Source organism: Antedon bifida, chromosome 4, assembly GCF_963402885.1.
Source record: "Antedon bifida chromosome 4, ecAntBifi1.1, whole genome shotgun sequence".
Classification (NCBI taxonomy): Eukaryota; Metazoa; Echinodermata; class Crinoidea; order Comatulida; family Antedonidae; genus Antedon; species Antedon bifida.
In genome coordinates, this window is record NC_136229.1 from 28,439,992 (window position 1) to 28,461,573 (window position 21,582).

Here is a 21,582-nt window from a genome sequence, read left to right on the forward strand (position 1 = left end):
CAGAGACTATAACTGCACATACAGTATATTTGAATTTTACTATCCAGTATCATAGACAAGTTCTATGATACAGGAAACATGTGTGTCACATAAGAAGTCTGTATCATGGATATATTTAACAATAGTGTCACATGTGACATTGTTCGTATGACACATGCATCGTATGTGACACATGTTTCTCTGTATCATGGAACTTGCCTTTGATACTAAACAAATTGTAGATACATGCTGAGAATCAGCTAATTTGTTTGGACAAAAAATAATATCACACTGAGTGGGATGTCATCTAAATTATTATTGTATTTATGTTTGATTTAAAAAATCAATTTTCACAATAGAAATGCAAATTTATTTTTGAAATATTGTTTGTGGGAAAGTGGGCGGAGTTTAATTATTAACAAACAATTAGCTGTACATGTGTCAGTTTTAACCACTGATTCTAGGGGGCAGCAGACAATTTTAAAGCAATCAAGTTTCCTATTTCCTGTACTCCTTCCTTTCAGAGAGATATTTTTCTGTGAAACGAAAGCCAATAATTGTTACCACTATGGCGAACCCTATTACGTCGTACTTTCCTGTGAAACCAACAATGACCAATATGTTTTAATACTGCAAACTTTGTTGGGTCCTGAAGGTGTCCCCTCAATAAGGGATTCTACATCAATCGGCATAACATTCTTCTAAACTGCTTGTTAATGTTAAATTAGAATTTATGATCGAACAATTCAACTAAAATTATTTTTTTGTGAAAAAAATGAAAATAATAAAATAGTGATACAATTTTAAGAAATGAAAAAGGGAAAACCCAAAAAGTAAAATAACTTGTTTGGATCGTTATTAAATAAATCTTAAGTACAGAAAGTACCAATTATAACATACAAAATAGAACCTGCACCTCTTCCTACCCACACATAATCAAAAACAAAAATCAAATATTTATTAGATATGAAAGGGAATTTTAGGGTATTCTGCATGTATGGTGTCACCGCTATCCATATTAGAATTTTATACTTATTAATTATCACTTATTTATTATATATTTAAAAACAGTGTTTTCTTGTGTTTTGGTTTTAAACAAAAACTATTGTTAGTTGTTATATCATACATCAGCAAACATTGGCTATTTTGTGGACACATAGATTTACAAGTAGTGTGCCCTCTAGTGGTTTAATATTATCATCTCTAGGTTGGTTACGATAATTATTCATTGCGTTAATTCATTTTGTTCTGTTGCTTTTGTTTTTATAATTTTGTTTGGATTTCTGTATTGTATATACAGTATACAACTTTCTTTATATACTTTTGTTGTGTATAATACACATGTATTTTATTTTTCAACTATGGATTTGAGCGAACTCCATATTTGGGCATGTCCCACTCAGACGCGCTCAATTTTTCAGTATGAGCAAAAGGGTCTCTGAATACATTACAGTTTTGAAATGTTCTCAATGTGATTTTGACAATGATATTTTTGATTGGTTTACAGCTGACGGTCAGATTGTTAAGATCTACGATGGTTATATAGCGCTTTCAAAACGAAACTTCAAAACTATTCAGGTGCAGAAGGATGCAACTATACAACAAATGATTGTAAGTATTCATTGTTATTATTATACTGATACGGGGGTCACGACTTAAAGTCAAGTTCAATGAACTTACTGTGACCTCCTTCCACCCATATATTATACACTGTATACGTATGTTTGTATAAATTCATTTAAATGAGTGGGAAAAAAACGAAAAACGAAGCGAAATTGAGCTGAATTGTACAGAAGAACTGTCTTCTCACCTAAGGGTCCTTTCATGTCATGCTGCAATCAAACAGAACTCTTTCGTCTGTCCACAACGACAGACAGGACCAGTGACCCCAACTCCTCTGAAAGATAAACTGGGTTCTTTAAAGTTAAATGAACGATATTCCAATCTACACACACATTGATATCTTTTGTCAATGTCAGCAACCTTTCTCAGATATTTGGCGAGTTTTATTTCAATGTACATACTTTCTGGGTCCATTCAAAATTCATTCATCAAAGATAATTTATAAAACGTTCTTTGTCAAGTTTATCAGATATTTAAGAACTAATTCTAAAAGTAGAGTAGGTCAAGATTGAACCTTCCTAAAATCTATAAATTCAATGACCATAAGGAACCTTTAAAAAATATTGGTGTTTTTATCCGGAATGTCCACTTCCACCTGCCAAGCTGCCGGACTTATGTGACAAGTTTAGCTATCATATTAGGGGTCAAGTACACCACTTTTTTTTACCTTGTACCACACTTATTCCATATCTATATATAAATTAAATACTTGTGTAGAGAATCAAATAAAACGAATAAACAAGCAACACAAACGAATATATGTATGTTTTTTGCTTGTATTTCAGGAGGCTGCTTTGCGTGCTTATCTGATTAAAGATGAAGCTTCTAATTACTATCTGTCGTCTGTATCAGATACAGGTTGGTGTCATGCAATCCGCAATCAAATCTACATTCCATTTCAGATATTAAATTAATTGCAATAACCTGAATTTCAATTGATGCAGCATTTTCATGAATATCACTATGAATGTTTAAGGGATCATGTCTAAATGTTTCTACTGCAGTTACTGCAGTAACTGAATTAAAAACTATAGTATTGTATGATTTTAGTTTTTTTCAATATACAAGTACCAAAGAAATTGCTGATTTGTACTTAAAGATGTATTGTCCCCGAAATAATGGATAAAATCAAAATTTAAATATAGACCATTTTGTAGTTTTAAGTTTTTATTTTTTTCCCCCAAAAATGAACAAAAGTAACGATTTTGTAAATTTTACCCAGAAACCCATTGACTTCCAGACAATGGTCTTTCAGTTGGTTATTTAAAAAAAATTACAGTTGTATCATGTAAATTATAAAAAAAAAATGTTTTGTTGAAATGAAAAAAACTATTATTTAAAATTAAAATGGCCTAATTCATAGAAAAAAATAACGCTTTTTGACTCCATCTATTTTTTTCAGGGGAAATATCTTTGAATTTAAATTTTTTTAACATGATTAATTTTTTTCAGATGGTGAAATAACAGAAAAGAGATTGAGTGAGCCTGATAACTTAACAAGTCTAACTAAGGTGTCTATGGGTAAAGCGCCCTCATTGTTTCTTCGCTATGAAGACAAGGACACGCGCCGTGGAACAATTAAGGTTTTCTCGGGCGACCCTGAGTAAGTACTGGAATGAAATGTATCTAATACGCATATTATACAAAACTGAATGTATATTAGTAGAGTACAATGTTACAAATAATGTCATGAGGTGAATGATAAAAAGGTTATATTTTCATGAGGCGATTAAGCCAAGTCACAATATGACAAATCTTTCACCAAATGAAATTATTTGTTCCATTGCACGAATATAAAACATTATTTTATAGCATACCTACTTTTAGCCATTCGAAAAGGCAGCCCTCCAATTTTGATGTGGAATAGAACAATTATATGCGGCGCACACTACAGGTTGATTGGGCATTATCAGTCAACAATAGCCTCTTGTGTGGTTGCTCACTGTGTGTAACAAAAATGAATGTACAAAATGAAAATGCAGTACTCACGACATTGCACTTTTGATGATGTCATTAAGAGTGGAATAGAACATTTATTTAATATCATGTGACCCACAATCCTTCAATCAAATGACACGAATCGACCTACTTAATTTTAGTGTTATAAAATGTGATAATCGACATGCTGCCATCGCATTATTTACAAATATGATATCAAAAATACACTATCAATTTTCGCCCCCCTAAAAAATTCATTTATCATATTAACTTTGTCTTTGCAGTACTACATCAGTGCCAAGGCCAATCTCTATCAACTCTCATATATCTGTGGAAGAAGTTATTGAAATGGCATTACACAAGTTCAGAATAGATGTAAGGATCTTAAAGTTTTAAATCTATGTCATCGCATTTCAGGTTATAACTTAAGATTAATAAAAAGGCTGCCACCATGACCTTTGATACCTTACATGTAAAATTCAGAGCTACGGATCTCAGGCATATATTATATATATACTCTTTAAATGTATGATTTCCCTTGAAGAAGATTCACTAGGTCAGCTTTTACCTACTTTAACCATTGTTTCTGGTGTTCTTACAAACACTAGTTAAAACTGCTAGGCTCAAGATCTACATAAACTGCATGTAGTATGTATAGGGCTAGTCAAGTCAACTAACAACAACTGGTTACCTGATTCTCAGTGATGTATCTCCAATACTATAATTACCCAGTATCATAGACATTTTTGGTAATACAGCATCTCATTTCTATCACATGTGGTACCTGTACCATGTAAAGTTAGGTTAAGGATTTATGGTTTATGGTATATGATACTGGGAGATACATGTGCAACGCATGTAATGTATTACCAAATATTCCTATGATACTGGTAGCCTGTCAGACTAGGAATAAATAAAGCATCTACATTATCATAAATGGGACAATGTATGTGGTCAGGCCAGGCCAGTGGAGAGTGAGTAAAGAAGACTGAACATATTTTGTGATTTAAATATTTTACATTTCAGATTAAAAAAAAATGTTCACACAAAAACTAAAAAACAAAAAACTACATTGCAAGCATATAGAATGAAGTGGAAATGAAACAACCGGTTTAAAATGAAATATTCAAATTTTTACCAAGCTAATTAACATAAATTTCCACAGGTGTTTCTTTTATGTAAATGCAATCTTTTTCAGGATGGGGATCCCAACGATTATTCGTTGATGGAAGTCGTTTTGGACAAGGGCGTGCAAGAAAGGGTTATGGAAAGATACGAATGCCCTTGGCCCCAGCTTCTAAAAGCCAGACGGGTAATTCACCCCTACTAATTGTGTTTGTTCCGTCACCCTTTGCTTCAATACATTTTTGTTGTTGTCTTATGTTGCACTCTTAGACTAGTTCCAATTATATGCTTGAGTAGTCACTGTGTGTAGTCATACAATATTGTTATTCTGCACCATATTATATCAATGTAACCTTATTAGTTTATGAACACTGGTGGTGTGATAATTTATTGATAACATATAAATAATGCACTTTTCAATTGTATGACGCACTATACGACCACCGAGATAGGTGCGTCATTTATCATACCAATACCATGATGCACACCTGTGTCAAAAAAGTGATTTACCTCCACGTAACAATGACGCACCCATTTTAAAATTATTGACGGACATAAATGTACCATTGTTCATTGAGTTGAAGGACCATTTAGGTTTTTTGATGCACTCCTGCATCATAAAGTTTTTGTAAATGACACACTTCTGCCAGGGGTCGTATAGAACGTCATACAATTGAGAAGTGCTTAACACATACCACTCTCCATATCAACACCACCTTGATAAAATAATTTATATATGATGTGAATGAAAGTAGCACCATGTATATAGTGCCCGTTTAGCACTCAATTATTATGCAGTGATGAAGCAATAAGACAACCGAATGAGGTGAGATATAGAACATTTGTATAATGTGATGAGCAGGCGATCTGATAAGATATATAACACCTGCATAATGGACTCTTGCGATCAGCAGGCGATTTGATAAGATATACAACATTTTCATAATGAACTCTTGCGATGAGATACGAAACATAAACCTGGTATGATGAATTGCGATCACATCCTCTGTAAATGGAAGTTTTTTTATTGCTCTAACAGATGCATTCTTGGTAGGCTGCATACCAGTAAATGTAATTTTAATGACAACATTAGACAAACATTCAAGCAAGTGTTTTGAATACTGTATACTGTACTCCTCACTTAAAAGTCCAAACAATTTTGTAATGATCAGGTGATCTTTTGTTATCACATTTAACCCACAAAAACATGTCCATTTTATTATTTCTGTGTGAGCTGTATGCTTTCTTGATTTCATTCATTCATTTGAACGAAAATTATGTCTATGTAGGCCTCATAGTAGCACAACAAGTAGACAACATTCCTTCCATAACATGGCAATACTGTATCTGCGTTTGTGTGCATTGTTCTTATTACAATTCATATGTTGATTTCTTAAAGTTTATTATTGTAGTTCAAGTTTACTTGTTTATGCATGCTATAATACATGTATTGAGACGAATTTTCCCATGTTTTATTTTACAATTTAATTTATTATTTCTGTAATATCTTAATGTAAGTAATGTTGCAATATCCACCAACAAAAGGCTCTTTTCACAGGCAAATGAATACTGTATCACAGATGGCAGCAGCGACCATGATTGGAATGCTTAAAGACAATCTCCCCACCCCCCCACCTTTTTTTTTTTACACATTTACCTTTTATGGGTATGACCAACATGTAAGCTGTTGGTTCATACCCATAAAAGGTAAATGTTAAAACATCACATCCAAAGGGTGGTGCAATTAGTGTAAATAAAGCAACTCGGTCTAGTTGTACACTTTAAAACCACAGAGTTCATTGTCAACTTTTCATTTTCACGCTGACATCACAGCTTCCTGCTACTGCTTTTTTTATATATATTTATTCTTTATACTGGGTAGCCTCTTCAGTCTAAGACTGTTCTCCCAGAGGGTCCAGTGTATATATATGATGAGTTTGTGACAGTTCCTGTGTGTGAACTGTACACCGGGGTAATCCCCTATTCGTCTCGAAAGATGTACTAGGTTCTTTAAAGTGCACATGAGCCAGATGTGTACACAGGACCTATGGTTTATAGTTCTTATCCGAGAAGACTTGTTCTACCACAAGAACCATGGAGCGAACGAGCTACGTATTACAGTTCCACTGTCTTAAGCACTCGGCCACTCAATGAATTGTGACTGTAAACTAATGACTGATAAACGTCTGTGACATCACACTTTGTAATAATTGTTGCACACTCTCATACATGTCACACTTTTATCAAGTTATCGCATACTTTGGAATAATCTGTCGCTAGAAACTGGAATTGAATTAAACAAAGCTGTGCTACAAACTGCGACCTGCTCAATTTACATGTATTACGCAGTTCAACGGACTGCCATTGCAAGTGCATAGATCAGTTTTTACAAAGTACAACTTTATTACAAATTGTGAAGTTATTAGAAAGTCCCAAAAACTTAATTGTGACAAGCTATTTTAAATTTTAAAGTCTACTAAAAAGTTGACATATATTACAAAGTGCGTTGTAACAATTTCTTGTGTTCAGTGGTTGAGTTATGCTTAGCTAAGTATTATGTTTTATGTCTGGTGACAGGGTTCATGTTTAAACTGTTTCATGTTTAATGCAGCACGATGAATACTTCTCAATTTCATAGTATACTGTTCACAACTGTATGATGCCAATATTTTATATATTATTATTAGTTTTAACAAAAGTAGAATTTGTTTTGTATGCCAATTTGGAAATATATACTCACTTCCAAAATTTATTTTTAACATTTTTTTTAGTATATAATTATGATTTTTTTAATAATTAATATTTTTAAATTTTTCTTTAATATAGATTGTAATTGATTCTTTATTTTCTTTTAGAATTCTCTAAAGCAAATGAAGCAAACACGGTATTATTTACGCAAAAATGAACAGCCCACCATGGAGTTAGCTCGTATGTACGTGGGGAGCTTGCCAATCAACCTTTCAGAGTTCAAATATAAGCAGATTATTCAGAAGATGCTTGACGAAGGTTTGTTTATACACCCCCCCCCCTTTTTTTAAAATTTAAATTAAATTAAGTAACTCACTTCTTCTCAATCACAATGGTATTATTAGTAGATTTCAATTTTCAGCATGTTGAGTGTATCAATTCAAGAAGAAGAAGAAGAAACTTTATTTTAATTTTATTGATAATGGTGGACATTTTAAAGAATACTGTATTTAATTTATAAATATGGCAGATAAGCAAAGCATATGTATAGTCTTTCAGGCTTCCTTGGTTTTTTTTCTTGACATTTATTCATAATGTAAAATAACTGCCAAGACACAGCTTGACTCATAAAAAAAAAAACCATGTACTAATATTTTAATATCCTGAAAACCTGTTTATATATTTTAATCTTTCCTATTTATCCTGTAATGATATTTACCCTTTTCTCTTGTAGATTCCATGTTTGCAAGTATTGACATGGTTTATGCCCAATATGGTAAGTTAAAGTTCATTTTTATTCTCTCTTATTTTATTCCCAGACCATTGTTGCCATATTAATTCCTATCAGGGAGGTATAAAAAGTATGTTTAGCTCCCTGATACTATCTTCTTCTGAAATAATCTTTGGTAGTCATTGCTGTTAACCTTTATAATATACTACGGAGCGCTATGGTAACTTAACTTTTATCACCTATAGGATCTGCTTGTGTAAGCTTTTCAGACCATGAAGCAGCCGTGAAAGCGTACAAAATCCTCAAAGATACCACTTACGAAGATAAACTTCTCACAGTTTTATTTATTCCTGAGATCCATGTAAGTACAACCAAAGGTTTCACGCTTCTTTGCAACTAAATTCTAATGAAACTCTGTACACCATCTTTGTATGGACCTACGTTTATACAGTAGTTTAAAGTTATTGAAATACAGACACAGCAATGGTCTTTAACATCTGCCTCATTTTTATAACTCAAACTCCCTTTGAATAGTTATTTGAATTCTTCCAAATTCCAATTATTCTTGTCTCCTTTTGAAACTTTAGAAGTCATACAATAGATTCATCAACTTCTCCCCATTTCATAACCTCTGACCTCTAATAAAATCTTTTTCCAATTTAATTTCCAACAAACATTTCAATATTTTTTGTATATGATCCAGAATATTGTTTGCATTTATTTTTGTTTTTCACCATCCATGTTTTTGTTTTTGTACCAGTTGGACAAGCTGCCCGAGGATCACTGTCCGTTACTTGTGTTTGTGAATACACGGAGTGGTGGATGTCAAGGAATAGATGTTCAGGATGCCCTTAGGAAGATGCTAAACCCGCATCAAGTCTTTGATCTTGATCAGGGAGGACCGTTACCGGGGTAAGTTTACCATTTCATCTGCGTCTTTTGTATAGAGTTGTGGGGTTGTCAAGAATGATATATGGGCACATCACATTTTGTTGTCACATAAAGTTTGGTAGTGAAGACAGAGCTTTACCTATGGTTAAGGGCATCAGAGCAGCAGATTATTTGTTTTTTAATATACTGCCCTCAATATAATTGTTAGGAAGTGGGACATGGGACATATTTCAGTAAAAGTAGTGCAGCACATCAGCCTCAGGCAATGTCAGTGGAGCAGACTTCAAAGTGTTAACCACTGTTGTATTGTCTTTTTATAGGCTTCATGTTTTTAGTCAGCTCAAAGAGTACAAAGCATTGATCTGCGGTGGAGACGGTACAGTTGGATGGGTACTATCCTGCCTAGATGATATTGGCCAAGAATCTGTCTGCAGCTCACCACCAATTGCAGTGTTACCTCTTGGCACTGGTAAGGTCCTTTTTATATATGTTTTATTATATTCTTTCATTCTCACAAGATGTATATGGAAATATACCAGAATATAGGATTTCAAGAAAATTGTCAATGGCATTATCAATGCTAGATTATTGGTCAAAACTAAAAAAAAATAGTAGAAAATACTCTTACTCTTTAGTACTCTTTAGTTAAAAAATCATTCAACTTTGCCAAAGTCAATAAGAGAAATTTTAAGTCACCTCATTGAATATAACATATAATCATCAATGATTCCAAATATTTTATACTATTTTTATGCTAAGGTAATTTATTAATCAATATTTATATATATATATATATATATATAGGCAGTGCTCAGAGGAAAAATCAGGCATTAAAATATGCCGAAAAGGCTAAAAACGCCCGAGGCCTTCAGCATTGGGACTTGGAAGGTGACTTAGGTCTCCTAAACCAGGCCTCTGCATTACGCCACTGATTACAAGCTTCACATTGACAAATGTATTGAATGATACTTTAGTTTAAAATACGTTTAACATATGTTATGTGTTGTATAGGTAATGATTTGTCAAGGGTGCTGAAATGGGGAGGTGGCTATCAACAGGGAGACGACCTCTACCAAATGCTGCAAACTGTTATGGAGGCGGAGGAAGTTAAACTTGATCGGTAATTTGCTTTTATTTGTACAGTAAAGTATCTTTCTCACCTGCTCCGGGATTGATTGAGGCGTAGCTGTGTGGTGCTTTAAAGACGAAAAGTCGTTACTGCTGTACTCACAATCTGACGTGAACCTGAACTGGAATCAGAGCCGTTCTGGAGCAGATGTGGAAGACCCTTTAATTCATGCTGACTGTCGAACTGTATTGAGTTTTAAATGCTCTCGCATGATTGTATAATGCTAATAATTGTTTCTCTTTTGTATTTAATAGCTGGACTGTTGTCTTTGAACCTGAGGGAAAACATACAGAGATTGATAATAAATCAAACTCGTCTAATAGCAGTTCTGGAGACGACATGCCCAATTTATTTGTCATGAACAACTATTTTGGTATTGGTATTGATGCTGATCTCTGCTTAGGCTTTCATAATGCTCGTGAAGAAAAACCAGAAAAATTTAATAATAGGTAAGTATGGTATTTGCTAGTTACTGAGATCAGCAGTTATTCTTGGTTCCAACTAGGACGCAACAATCGAAAAAATTCATTGCTTGTGATTAGTCAAATCCCTTACGTTGCGTTACGGCGTTGTGTTGCGTCTCTAGCGGGAACAAAGCATTACTCTCCAGAAGAAGGTGAAAAATCAACTGAGAAAGATAAATTTAAAGAACCTGAGATTGATCATTTTAATTAGTTTATGCATTAAAATATAGTTTAGCTTTAGCCCACAAACTGTACATCATAAACGTTTGTTTTTTATAATATTTGCGATCCTAAATTCTCTCTGACCAAGTGTAAATAAGACTTCCAAAGAGGAAAAAAATGTTATTGATAGTTACTTAAAATGCTGTTCTTTTGCAATCATTGCAGGGTATATAACAAGATAGTGTATCTGCGGCAAGGAATGCAGAAACTAGGAAGGAAGACTAACTGTCGAGAATTAAACAAAGAGATAAAAATTGAAGTAGATAACAAACTGCTAAAATTGCCAACACTAGAGGGCATCTTAATTCTGAACATAAGCAGGTAAAATCATGATGGTTTTTTCCAGTTCCTAACTAAAGCCCTGTTTACACTATCAAACTAGTTTCACAAAAAAATGTGATGTGCCCATTTATGGACATGATGATGTCATATAGCTACCATATTTGGCCATATCACTACCATCACGCTTTTTTTGTCCAACAAGTTGGATAGTGTAGCTTAAAACCCATCTATAAGAGAACATTTACATCGTGCTAACGTTTACCCACTCAGGAGGGCCTTGCAATCCACAACATAAAAGCAAAACTTTTAAATGTTGACCTGCTAGGTAAAAATATAGACATGTGCAGCCAACTTTCCAAAACCAGAATTATCTCAAGTTCCAAAATGTACTACTGTAATAACTTTTGAAATACATTTGAAAAAGTATACTTTTTGGCCTGATTTGGATTTTGGAGAATTTTTTTTCCGTTGCATAAAATATACTCAAGATTGAATTGTGCCTTCATCATAATGTATACTCCTCAAAACTGCAATATTTTTTACATAAAAATCCATACATTTGATATCTTTTGTAGCTGGGGTTCTGGAGCAGATCCATGGGGGTCATCCGACACTCAAGATGAGTTCCAACGTGCCAGTCATGATGATGGAATGCTGGAAATTATTGGCCTAACTGGTGTAATGCATCTGGGACAGATCCAAGGAAGCCTTAGAAATGGTATCAGGCTGGCTCAAGCTTCTCATGTAAGTATTATTATTATTCAACATACAAATTAATGTTGCCTCGTGAAAATATAACCTTTCATCTATTATTATAGATATTTTTATTGTAACTTTCTGGAAGAATTTTTTTTCCTGATGCTAAAACAAAATAAATAACAATTTATACAGAGAAAGATATACAAATAAATAAAAAATACAAAATAAATATAGCATAAGTCTTCGGTCAAAATTAAAATTCTTTCTTTTAGTATGTATTACTTTCTTTTGGAAATTGGACTGTCTGAAACCAAATTGAAACAAACTGTTGAACACTTTTTTTGGAGAATGTAGCTAACTAGCTCAAGTTTGTCCATTATTATTGAATTTATATGTATAATCTTAAATTTATAAATCAAATCCATAGTTTTACAATTATAATATTATCTGTTTCTCCAAGCCTGTTCTCTTTAATATGCTAATGAATTTCTTTAAGCCACTTCCTTGAGAACAAACTCTGCGATCGGGTGGGACCGTGACAAAATGACAGCAGGGACAGTGACAAACCCATTGTCACTCCATTGAATGTTTCATTTATTATGTATGCATAGCTACTATACCAAATACTGAATAAATCTTATTTTATTGTATGTGCTATTAACTTTGGTTTCTAAATGAGTTTACAACAATGAACATTAGAAAGTTGAAATGTATAAATAATTAATATGTATTGACATTTGAAACTGTTGTTTGTAACAGGATTCTACTGAATTGCAGAACATTTTATCTGTCCTGTTTTAATGGCAGTATATTAGAAATATTTAAAGATTGTCCCCCTAAAAAAATTTTTTTGTTGAATATGCCATTTTGATGTTCCATAATAATTACTCACTTTGACCAAAAATGTGATCGGAAAAAACAATTATTTACCTGAAAAAACTGTAATTCAAAGCAAAAAATTAGTCAAATTGACTGCCAGCCAATGGATTTTTGGTTGAATTTAACTATTTATTTTTTAACTTTTAAGTGAAAACATTTTTTTTTTAAAGCATTTGTTTTTTTTAGAGGTCTTTTGATGATTTTTTTCTGCGGAAGTGATTAAATTTATTAAAACCACAATATGGATAAAAAAAAAAAAAATCCAAATGGATATATCAATATTAACAAAGAATTCTGACAAACAAAATATCACAACGAAAAATACACTTAAAATATAGTTTGGTATTTTATAGACCTACCTTCGTTAGTTTTCGCGCGCATCATCTTATTTCAACATCATGCATTTTTTGTGTTCAAGTCCGTAAGAGGCTGTGGTTTTATCTTTGAAATGTTTTCAACTGCCAACTGATTATCAGAGTTCAACCTGCATCTCCCTCTCATGTACATGCGTGTTGTTACTTTCTGATTAATATTCACACAGTACAATTTTACTTAAAAGTGAAGGAATACTTGGTGTATAACAAAATCCATGGCTTTATGAGGGAAGAGTGCGCTTATTATGATACTTTCTCATCCCATGCGAATTAGTATATAACCATATATTAAAGCCGTCAAAGACTGTGCGGAGCACGGGTTACTGCTAGTTTTTCTTATTTGTGCATGAATTTTCTTTTCTTCTCAGATTCGCATTTCGATGAAAACGGATATGCCGGTGCAAGTTGATGGGGAGCCGTGGATGCAGTTGTCCGGCCAAGTCGTTGTCAGCAGATCAGCACTTCAGGTAAAAGAATTCTTTAAAAACTTAATCTATCTATTGAGACTGTGTGGACATATTCTGATTTACACATAGGCTAACACTATTGAATTGAATACATGTTCAAGGGAAATCTTTAAATAGTTGTTGATATAAGTGAAATAAAAAAAACATGAACAATTAAAGATGAATACAAATCAAGCTTTAAATATGCCATTTTGTAGTTCTAATAAAGTTATCCACACTCACCAAAAAACGAACAAATGCTTATAAAGAAAAGACAACAAACAACTGTAATTTTAATGGTCATTTAACCAGAATCCAGATGTTTTACTGGCAATGGGCTCTTCCGATTGACTGATGCCTTTGTATGTAGAAACTATAGCCTTTTTTATATAGTTTTCCAACTTTATCAATCAAACCAGTAGACATACAACATAAATATTTGGTTTGTGGTTAAATGTGCCTTTTCTTCAGAATATTTTTGCTGGTTGAACAGTTTATCTCGCGCAATAAACACTGAATGACCACTTTTGGTTAAATCATCGATTAGTCTGCAGATTAGCATGATCATTTTATTTAAACATTTTTTTCTAGGCCACTATGCTAAAGAAACGTAAACATAGAATAGCACGACGGAACACAGAGCCTGCGATTAGCGGCGACTCAGCGGCGCAACGAGATCAGGCAAAACTTGTGGCCGTGAACAGTGAAGAAATAGCTCAGATATAAACGTTAGAAAATTGAAAGAAGGGAGTATTATGTAGAAGAGTAACTAGACATGTGACATAGCAAGCACCATGTGCGAAAGAATTGTAACATGGCGACCAGTTTGCATGTTGTCATAGTTACGACAATGCATTAGGCAACCGTTACCTTGGTTACTGTTGATGGAAGGTTGCTCACAGTGGCAGAATATAAGAGGTCAAAGGTTAGCTTTTGAATGGATGTTAAAGAACCAATCTAATCTCACCTTAGAAATGATATCTACCGAAGTAGTTGCAGATAGAAAGGTTGTGTGGGCACTTGATGAGGTCGGAGATGATGTGAAGATTATTATTCAGCTGGTAGAGGGCGGTAATTAGTTTTGATCAGCAGAAATTTGTCTTTCAGTTGCCAATTTTTCTCATTGGATGTCATTGTTATTATTTAAACATTTTTTATTGTAGAAAATATATTACTGTTTATTCTTCCCGCTTTTTTTTTAAAAATTCAAATATATGTATTCATGGTACGCATATGTACCTTATTATGAATCATTTTTAAAGAACAAAAATTATAAGATATATTTGCCATCAATTTATTTTTGACTATTTACTGATATTCAATATAATTATACCTTGCTAATATTACAAGAAAAAAAAATATATACACACATATCTATTATATAAATATACATATTATATACATATATATTTTAATCTTACATGTGTGCAGTATAATTCACATCAAGTTTGAACTTTGAACTTTTGTCGATCCATGTTAATTGTATAGATTATAGAAACGTGCTACTATACTGCCCTCTTTCATGTAAAAGTTTTGCACGTTCCATGCCACAAACACACAGCACAGTCAGTCAGTCACAAAAATACTAAATGCACATTTTTATTCATGTTTTTAGCTAGTATTCTATTCATTATGTAAATATGGTTACCATAGATACTAAATACACTGGCCGGACCAGTACTGTACCTCAGATATTAACTTTGTTGCATCAACTTCATTAACAAATTCAGTATTTAATCCATATATTTGCAAAAGTAAATATTTTTTTATAATTAAACAAAAATATACAATTGACGCTGATATGTTTTGTACGTTGTCGTTAGCATAATCCAGTATTAATCGTGAATATTTATATAAAACATTTTTCGTTGACCTTTTAGGCAATTTTTAAAAATTATATATCTAAATAGCTATATTTTGACCCATACAGAGATAAGTGGTATAATTTATTATTTACTTGCATATCTTTTTGTATTGTATATATTTTATTATCAGGCACCTTTAGGACAACTGGTTCCTATCATATAAATGACATTTTAATCTACCGAGTTAAGGAGTATTAGAGTAGACTCAAGTTGCTCTTTTTTTAAAAACTTGTAGCAACTAATAGTGTATTACTATTTTTCAATTATTAAGCAAAATTTATCAACTGGTTATCAAACTTTGAAGTAGACTCAAGTTGCTGTATTTTTATTAGTAATGATATCTAATTAGAAAACAATTAAAACTGAATTTTTTGATAAAGATGTTCAATTTTGAGAAATGAAAACTTATTTTGGAGGCATTAAATTTGACACTTATGGACATCCGATAAGCCTTACAATGATAAAAAATGTACTTATTTTTCAAAAACTAAATTTGACGTTTCCTTAAAGATAGCTTTACAAGTCGAAAAGGTCGACTTTGAAATGTTTTCTTTGTCTGCCTTGTGTATTTACCATGTGTGCACATACATGCTTACTTTTACAAACAAATATTCAATACATTCACATACCAGATGCACGACATATTTATATTATATATAAAACAACAGATGTTTCATTAATAGGCACTGTGTTTAAGATAGGTACGAATAGTATTAAGCGAACATTTTGGTAATTATTATTATTATTATCATCATTATTAGATTTTTATTAGGTATACTGTAATGGAATAGAATATAACTAAATGTAAATGTGTATGTATTTGTAGAATAATGACGTCTGTAATTGGTGTCTTTTGCGGACATCTTGCCTTTTTTTTTAAAACAATGTTCGTATACAAATGAAATTTATATTAGTGACAGTTTAACGAAATTTAATTTTAGCTTTGTTTTTTTATTGGTATAACGAATTTGTTTATAGGATAATACCACCAAATAAACCCATATAAGGACAAAGAATAATTTTAATTATAGTAATTTTGATTAATTTAAGCTGAATGTAAAAAAAAAATATATAAAGTTTGCTCCAGCCAAGTCAAATAACCTTGAATTCCAATAGGCATTTTTTGACCAACATAAAGGCTCATTGTACAATATACCACCTATAGGTAATACAACTGGACCACCTAAGCTTGTCATTTTTTACTTTGAATTTTCTACCCCTTTTCTCTTTTGTTTTATATTCGACGTTTTAGCATCGTAGAAAACAATGCCTAGTAGTAATATAGTGTTACATTCCAGCAGAAATAATTTATTTATATATTTTTGTTTATTTTGTTTTACATCAAGCCGGCTTTAATAATAATTTCCCCTCCCAATATGTATACATAAATATATTGTTTTATCTATTGAGTATTTCTGATTGTGCTGATTTAAATACAAATATTTCACTAACTACATTATTGATTAGCAATCATGTACAGTAATTGAACACTAGGAATAAACTATTATATTAATTTTCTAGCTATAGATGAAGTGCTTTGATACAAACCTTTTGTCGTAACATTATTGATATTACGAACGAGTTATTATACTCGCTTTTACGCTCCACTGTCTAATCACGGTTAATTAAGAGAGGCAAATTCACAGACTCGTTCCACTAATTAGCCTAAATGGAGTTGTATCTAATTTTCCCATCAATATTTCTTCACAATCTAATGATGATCCTGGCAACCTGCTGTCTGATATATCCTTTCAGGAGATAATCACTGAATTATGTCCTAAATAGCCATACTGATAATTTTATTAGGATAACAACAATGAGCTCCCAAACTGCTATTACTTAATAGTTAATTCAGATTGAAAATTAAATTAGTTGATCCCGCTTAAGCGCAGTATTTGCACAGCTTTATTTAGAACACACACACATGTTTCTAATATCAATCATCTAAACAAATCTAGTAAATTAGAATACAGTAGAATCTTTATTAACAGGACACATTTAGGACCCAACGAAATGCCGCTTTAAAAAAGGTGCCATCTTAATGACTGCAGTGCTGTAAAGTTTAAACATTGTACTGGGCCTTGTTTGTTTCCCTTAATAGGAGTGTCTCCTGATTAGGCGTTGGCTGTAGTGTTAAATGAATAATGTTGAACCGTTTTCGTTTCACAGGAAATTGTCCCCTTAATTAGGGATGTCCCCTTAATTAGGGGTTTGCTGTAGTGTCAAACATATATTGAACCGTTTTCGTTTAACATGAAAGTATCCCCTTAATAGAGGTGTCCCCTGAATTGGGGTTTCCCAATAGAGGCGTTCTACCGTATCTCCTTCAGATTTCTTTTTGGAAGAAACAATAGTAGAGTAATTTATAACACATTATTCACCTTTGGAACTTGTTAAATATAAATACATAGCAGAATTTTATATATGTTATATTTTCACGAATATAATTTGTCATATTTATTTGAGAGTACTGTAGAGATGCAATATTTATATCAGTGGTTGACGAAAAGAACTTTAGAATTATAGTGAATTATTGTATATCTTTTTTGGCCCAATTTGGGATTTATGTTGTCTGGTTAATTTTGTATTATTTAATTTTAGATTATTTAATTTTAGATGGTAGGCTGCACCAGGTTATGACTTTACGTTTAGTGCAATATATACTCATTTTTGTATAGTGTTGTAATTAATTCTTATCTGGTTAATATATGTTTTAGAAACTTCTTTTGCAATGTAAGATAGCATTAAATTGTATGTACGTAGCATTCCTAGGTCCCCATAAATACACCTAATAATTCAATAAATTGTAATATTTGAATTCTGCTTAGATTTGTTTTTAAATCTTATTTCTCCAACTATACTGAATCTAAAGAATGCGTATTTAACCAACCAATCACATTATTAAATGCGATACAGTATTTCACTTAAATACAAAGTATTTCACTTAAGTAAATCCATTAAGTGGTATTTTTTAGAATTGAGTGCGAATTGTAAATATGGCCACATTACTCCATGTGATACTGTTCATTGAAATTCATAGAGAGAACTAGATTATATTAAAAACAAACAACAAGCCGCGAATAAATATTAAATTAAAGAATCTGAATTACCAAATTATAATTTTTGGGAAGCCAGAGTCCTGTTTCTAATCTAATTTTGACACAATTCATCAATCTCTTTTATATCGTGATACTACAAGAATCGTGTCTCTAATATAATTCATTTAAAACGAAAGATCTTACTGAGAAATGTTTACTTTCTAATCTAAAAGTGTGACCGTAAAAAAAGTGTTTAAAACTATGAATACAAATTGTGACCCATATTACGTGTTACAGATTTTAAAAGATTCAGTAAAACCCATGCATAAGCTTCATCTCACAAGACTTTCTTCTGCAAACTGAAGAATCTCTAAAAATCATAGTAAATGTACATATTTTTAATTGAAGGTTAATTGCAACTCTAAAATGAAGCCCACATTAAAAAAAATGTTTGAAACGCTTTTAATTCGATCAATGTACTGTATACTAAATGTATTTACAATAGCGATGTTTATCAATTCATATTTATCAATTGCAAATTGATACAAAATCAACGTTCTTAGCAAAATAATTCACAATCTGTTGTAGGTAATAGTTGGTATTGCTTGATAAGTATTCTGTAAGATTATAACTCATCAATCACATTGATTTTAGTATCGATATTTATTGATTGGTAAATCGATTAATGATAATATTGATTGATTGATTTTTTATTGAGTATATTAGTATTTGTATTATTGAATTGATATTGAGTAATTAGTATTAATAGAATTTATACTAATTGGTTGGTATCTGTATTGATTGATTAATATTGATTGGCCGCTATCTGTATTGATTAACATTGGTTGATTGCTAATATATATTAATTGATTAGTATTGACTGGTTGGTATCTGTATTGATTGATTAATATTGATTGGTTGATATCGGTTGATTAGTATTGATATATATTCATACCAGTGGTTGTATATTGATAATAAAATACCGATATTAATTGATATATTGATATTTATTAATTAGTTTATATATCAATCCGTATCGGTGTTTCGATGGATATCTAAAGTAATGAATATGAATTACTTCAGATAACCATCGAAACATTGATATTGATAGATAGGTATTGATAATTATAGATAGTGAAAGTTTTTATTGATTGAAAGGTTATTGATAACTATTGAAATTGATTGGTATTGATATTCATTATCAATAGTTATGAATATTGATATTGAATTATCAAATTGTGACAGACATTCAATAATTTACATCAATCATTGTCATGTATAGACTAATTGTGTAATTTAGTATTGATTAAAATCGATTTAGATGGATTATATTGAATTAGGCCTAGAAAACTAATGTATAATTAACATGATTCATAATTGTTAATTGATATATTTGTATTATTGATTATTGGTTTTTCATGTTTTATTAACAATTATTCGCTAGTAGGCTATCGATTCACATTGATTTTCAAACCAGTTACAATTATGACCGTGTATATAGGCATAGTTTCGTTAGGTAGTGTATGTAGGCCTATCATTTTGGTCTTGTATAGGCCTAGTATCATTAGTGTGTGTATATATACGACTAGTTTCTTCTATTGTCTATTCCATGTACGGTGTATAACTTTACCGCGTAGACACTGTTTTTACCATCTTAACACGTGTGCATATTACAATACATAATATTTATATCAAAACAAGTGTTATACGTATTTACATGTCATAGAAAAACAAACTGCAATGTATCTGTATTATATATGTAAATCAGATGTATATGTATTTACATATATTTACATATATGAATATGTATTTGCATATATAAATGCATATTAATTTATAGACATTTACAACAGTGCCCATCTACTGTAGTTCGAGACATTTCCATATCTGAGATCCCGCTGATTAAAAAGTGAATAGTTATAAAAAGTAATTAATTTTATAAATAGGGACCAATCCGCTTAGAACCACCAAATCGCTGGTTGAACAAAAGGCTGTGTCTCGAGCTAGCTGTATAGATTAGAATTTATCACTGTTATAAAAGTGTTTTTTTAACAAATATTTTGGCAATTTGTAAAGTCTTGAAAATAAGCAACTTTGATAGATATGAAAGCAGACCAGTTTGTATCATTTAATCTTAAGCTGAATTTTATTTTCTAGATCACAATCGGTCGTTGTGTCGGTCGCTGCTACTTTTTCAATTGTCCTACTATTATATTGCCTCATGATATCTTTTATGTTTGTGTGTCAAGTTTATTTAGTTGGTAAATTATATTCGAACTCAACACACTTCAAATACACCTTTTCTCATGATTTCTGTATGTTGTACGGTTTATTAATTTATTTGTTACTATTCGTGATTGGCATTTAAACAGACACACGTTGATATTTGCGGCGTACAAAAGTACATAATCAGGGTTGTACGCGCGCGTGACATTTTTCGTCACTCGTGTGTCACTGTTAAATTTGGTTGCTCCTTGCCTTTATTAAAGTTAATTTTAAATCTATCTAATGAAGTGCTCCCTCTCTGCAGAGGCAAGAAAATCGCATTTTAGCATATATTTCCCAAAGTGTTGTTATTTTATGCTCGTGTGCTTTATTTAATTTGCAAAGCGGCTGTAGTAATTCAATCCCATTGAAAAGATAATTTTATGTATATTATATTAGATTTTTAATTAAGTATATTCTAATCTAAGCACTTTTAAAGAATATATTTCCACTTATTATTCATAATGTATTTGGTATGATATAAATGGACTTCTATACAGACCGCGTGTATAAAGCGATTTATTTGTACAATTTCACTGGTTAGAAAATCAAGTCACTGTATAATCAAAACTTCATACTAAAAGATGTTCACGATAGTGAGTTACTGTAAGCTTTGAGAGATTGGAGAGTTGCATTGCCGTAGTTGGCAGTATACATGTATATTTAGTGTTTTAAGTATTCTAGATTAACACAATGTTGTATTCAACACTAGATTCCGCTAGACTCTTGGTGCAATAAAACGCCATTAGGGCCCTTCTAGCTTTACAAAATAATGTCTTCTTTTGTATTGTGTATGATAAAACAAAAATAATGCGTCATCAAATGATAATATTGTTTACAGCGCGTTCGAAAATCACAAACTGGAAAAAGAGTCTCAATTCATGAATCACGAAGCTGGAAGAACACGTCAGATGATAGGGGTTTGAGTTTGTGGATCACAACGCG

General features: G+C 31.8%; 1 protein-coding gene across 6 annotated transcripts in view; it reads left to right on the plus strand.

Moving 5' to 3' along the window:
- The window catches only part of LOC144841105 (diacylglycerol kinase theta-like), a 48,821-nt gene extending 27,601 nt beyond the window's left edge, over nt 1–21,220 (plus strand). For 5 of the 6 annotated variants that reach the window (XM_078697290.1, XM_078697289.1, XM_078697293.1 and 2 more), the window contains 17 exons: nt 1,487–1,590; nt 2,388–2,460; nt 3,055–3,205; nt 3,825–3,915; nt 4,739–4,852; nt 7,521–7,671; nt 8,087–8,128; nt 8,329–8,444; nt 8,844–8,995; nt 9,295–9,443; nt 9,986–10,094; nt 10,358–10,552; nt 10,955–11,110; nt 11,647–11,815; nt 13,392–13,490; nt 14,061–15,525; nt 15,606–21,220. In XM_078697290.1, coding sequence (XP_078553416.1) covers nt 1,487–1,590; nt 2,388–2,460; nt 3,055–3,205; nt 3,825–3,915; nt 4,739–4,852; nt 7,521–7,671; nt 8,087–8,128; nt 8,329–8,444; nt 8,844–8,995; nt 9,295–9,443; nt 9,986–10,094; nt 10,358–10,552; nt 10,955–11,110; nt 11,647–11,815; nt 13,392–13,490; nt 14,061–14,195 — 2,006 coding nt within the window. In that variant the 3' untranslated portion in view covers nt 14,196–15,525; nt 15,606–21,220. The remainder of the gene's footprint in view (nt 1–1,486; nt 1,591–2,387; nt 2,461–3,054; nt 3,206–3,824; nt 3,916–4,738; nt 4,853–7,520; nt 7,672–8,086; nt 8,129–8,328; nt 8,445–8,843; nt 8,996–9,294; nt 9,444–9,985; nt 10,095–10,357; nt 10,553–10,954; nt 11,111–11,646; nt 11,816–13,391; nt 13,491–14,060; nt 15,526–15,605) is intronic. The other variant, XM_078697291.1, reaches the window with a different exon arrangement.
- Nucleotides 21,221–21,582: the final 362 nt, after the last annotated feature.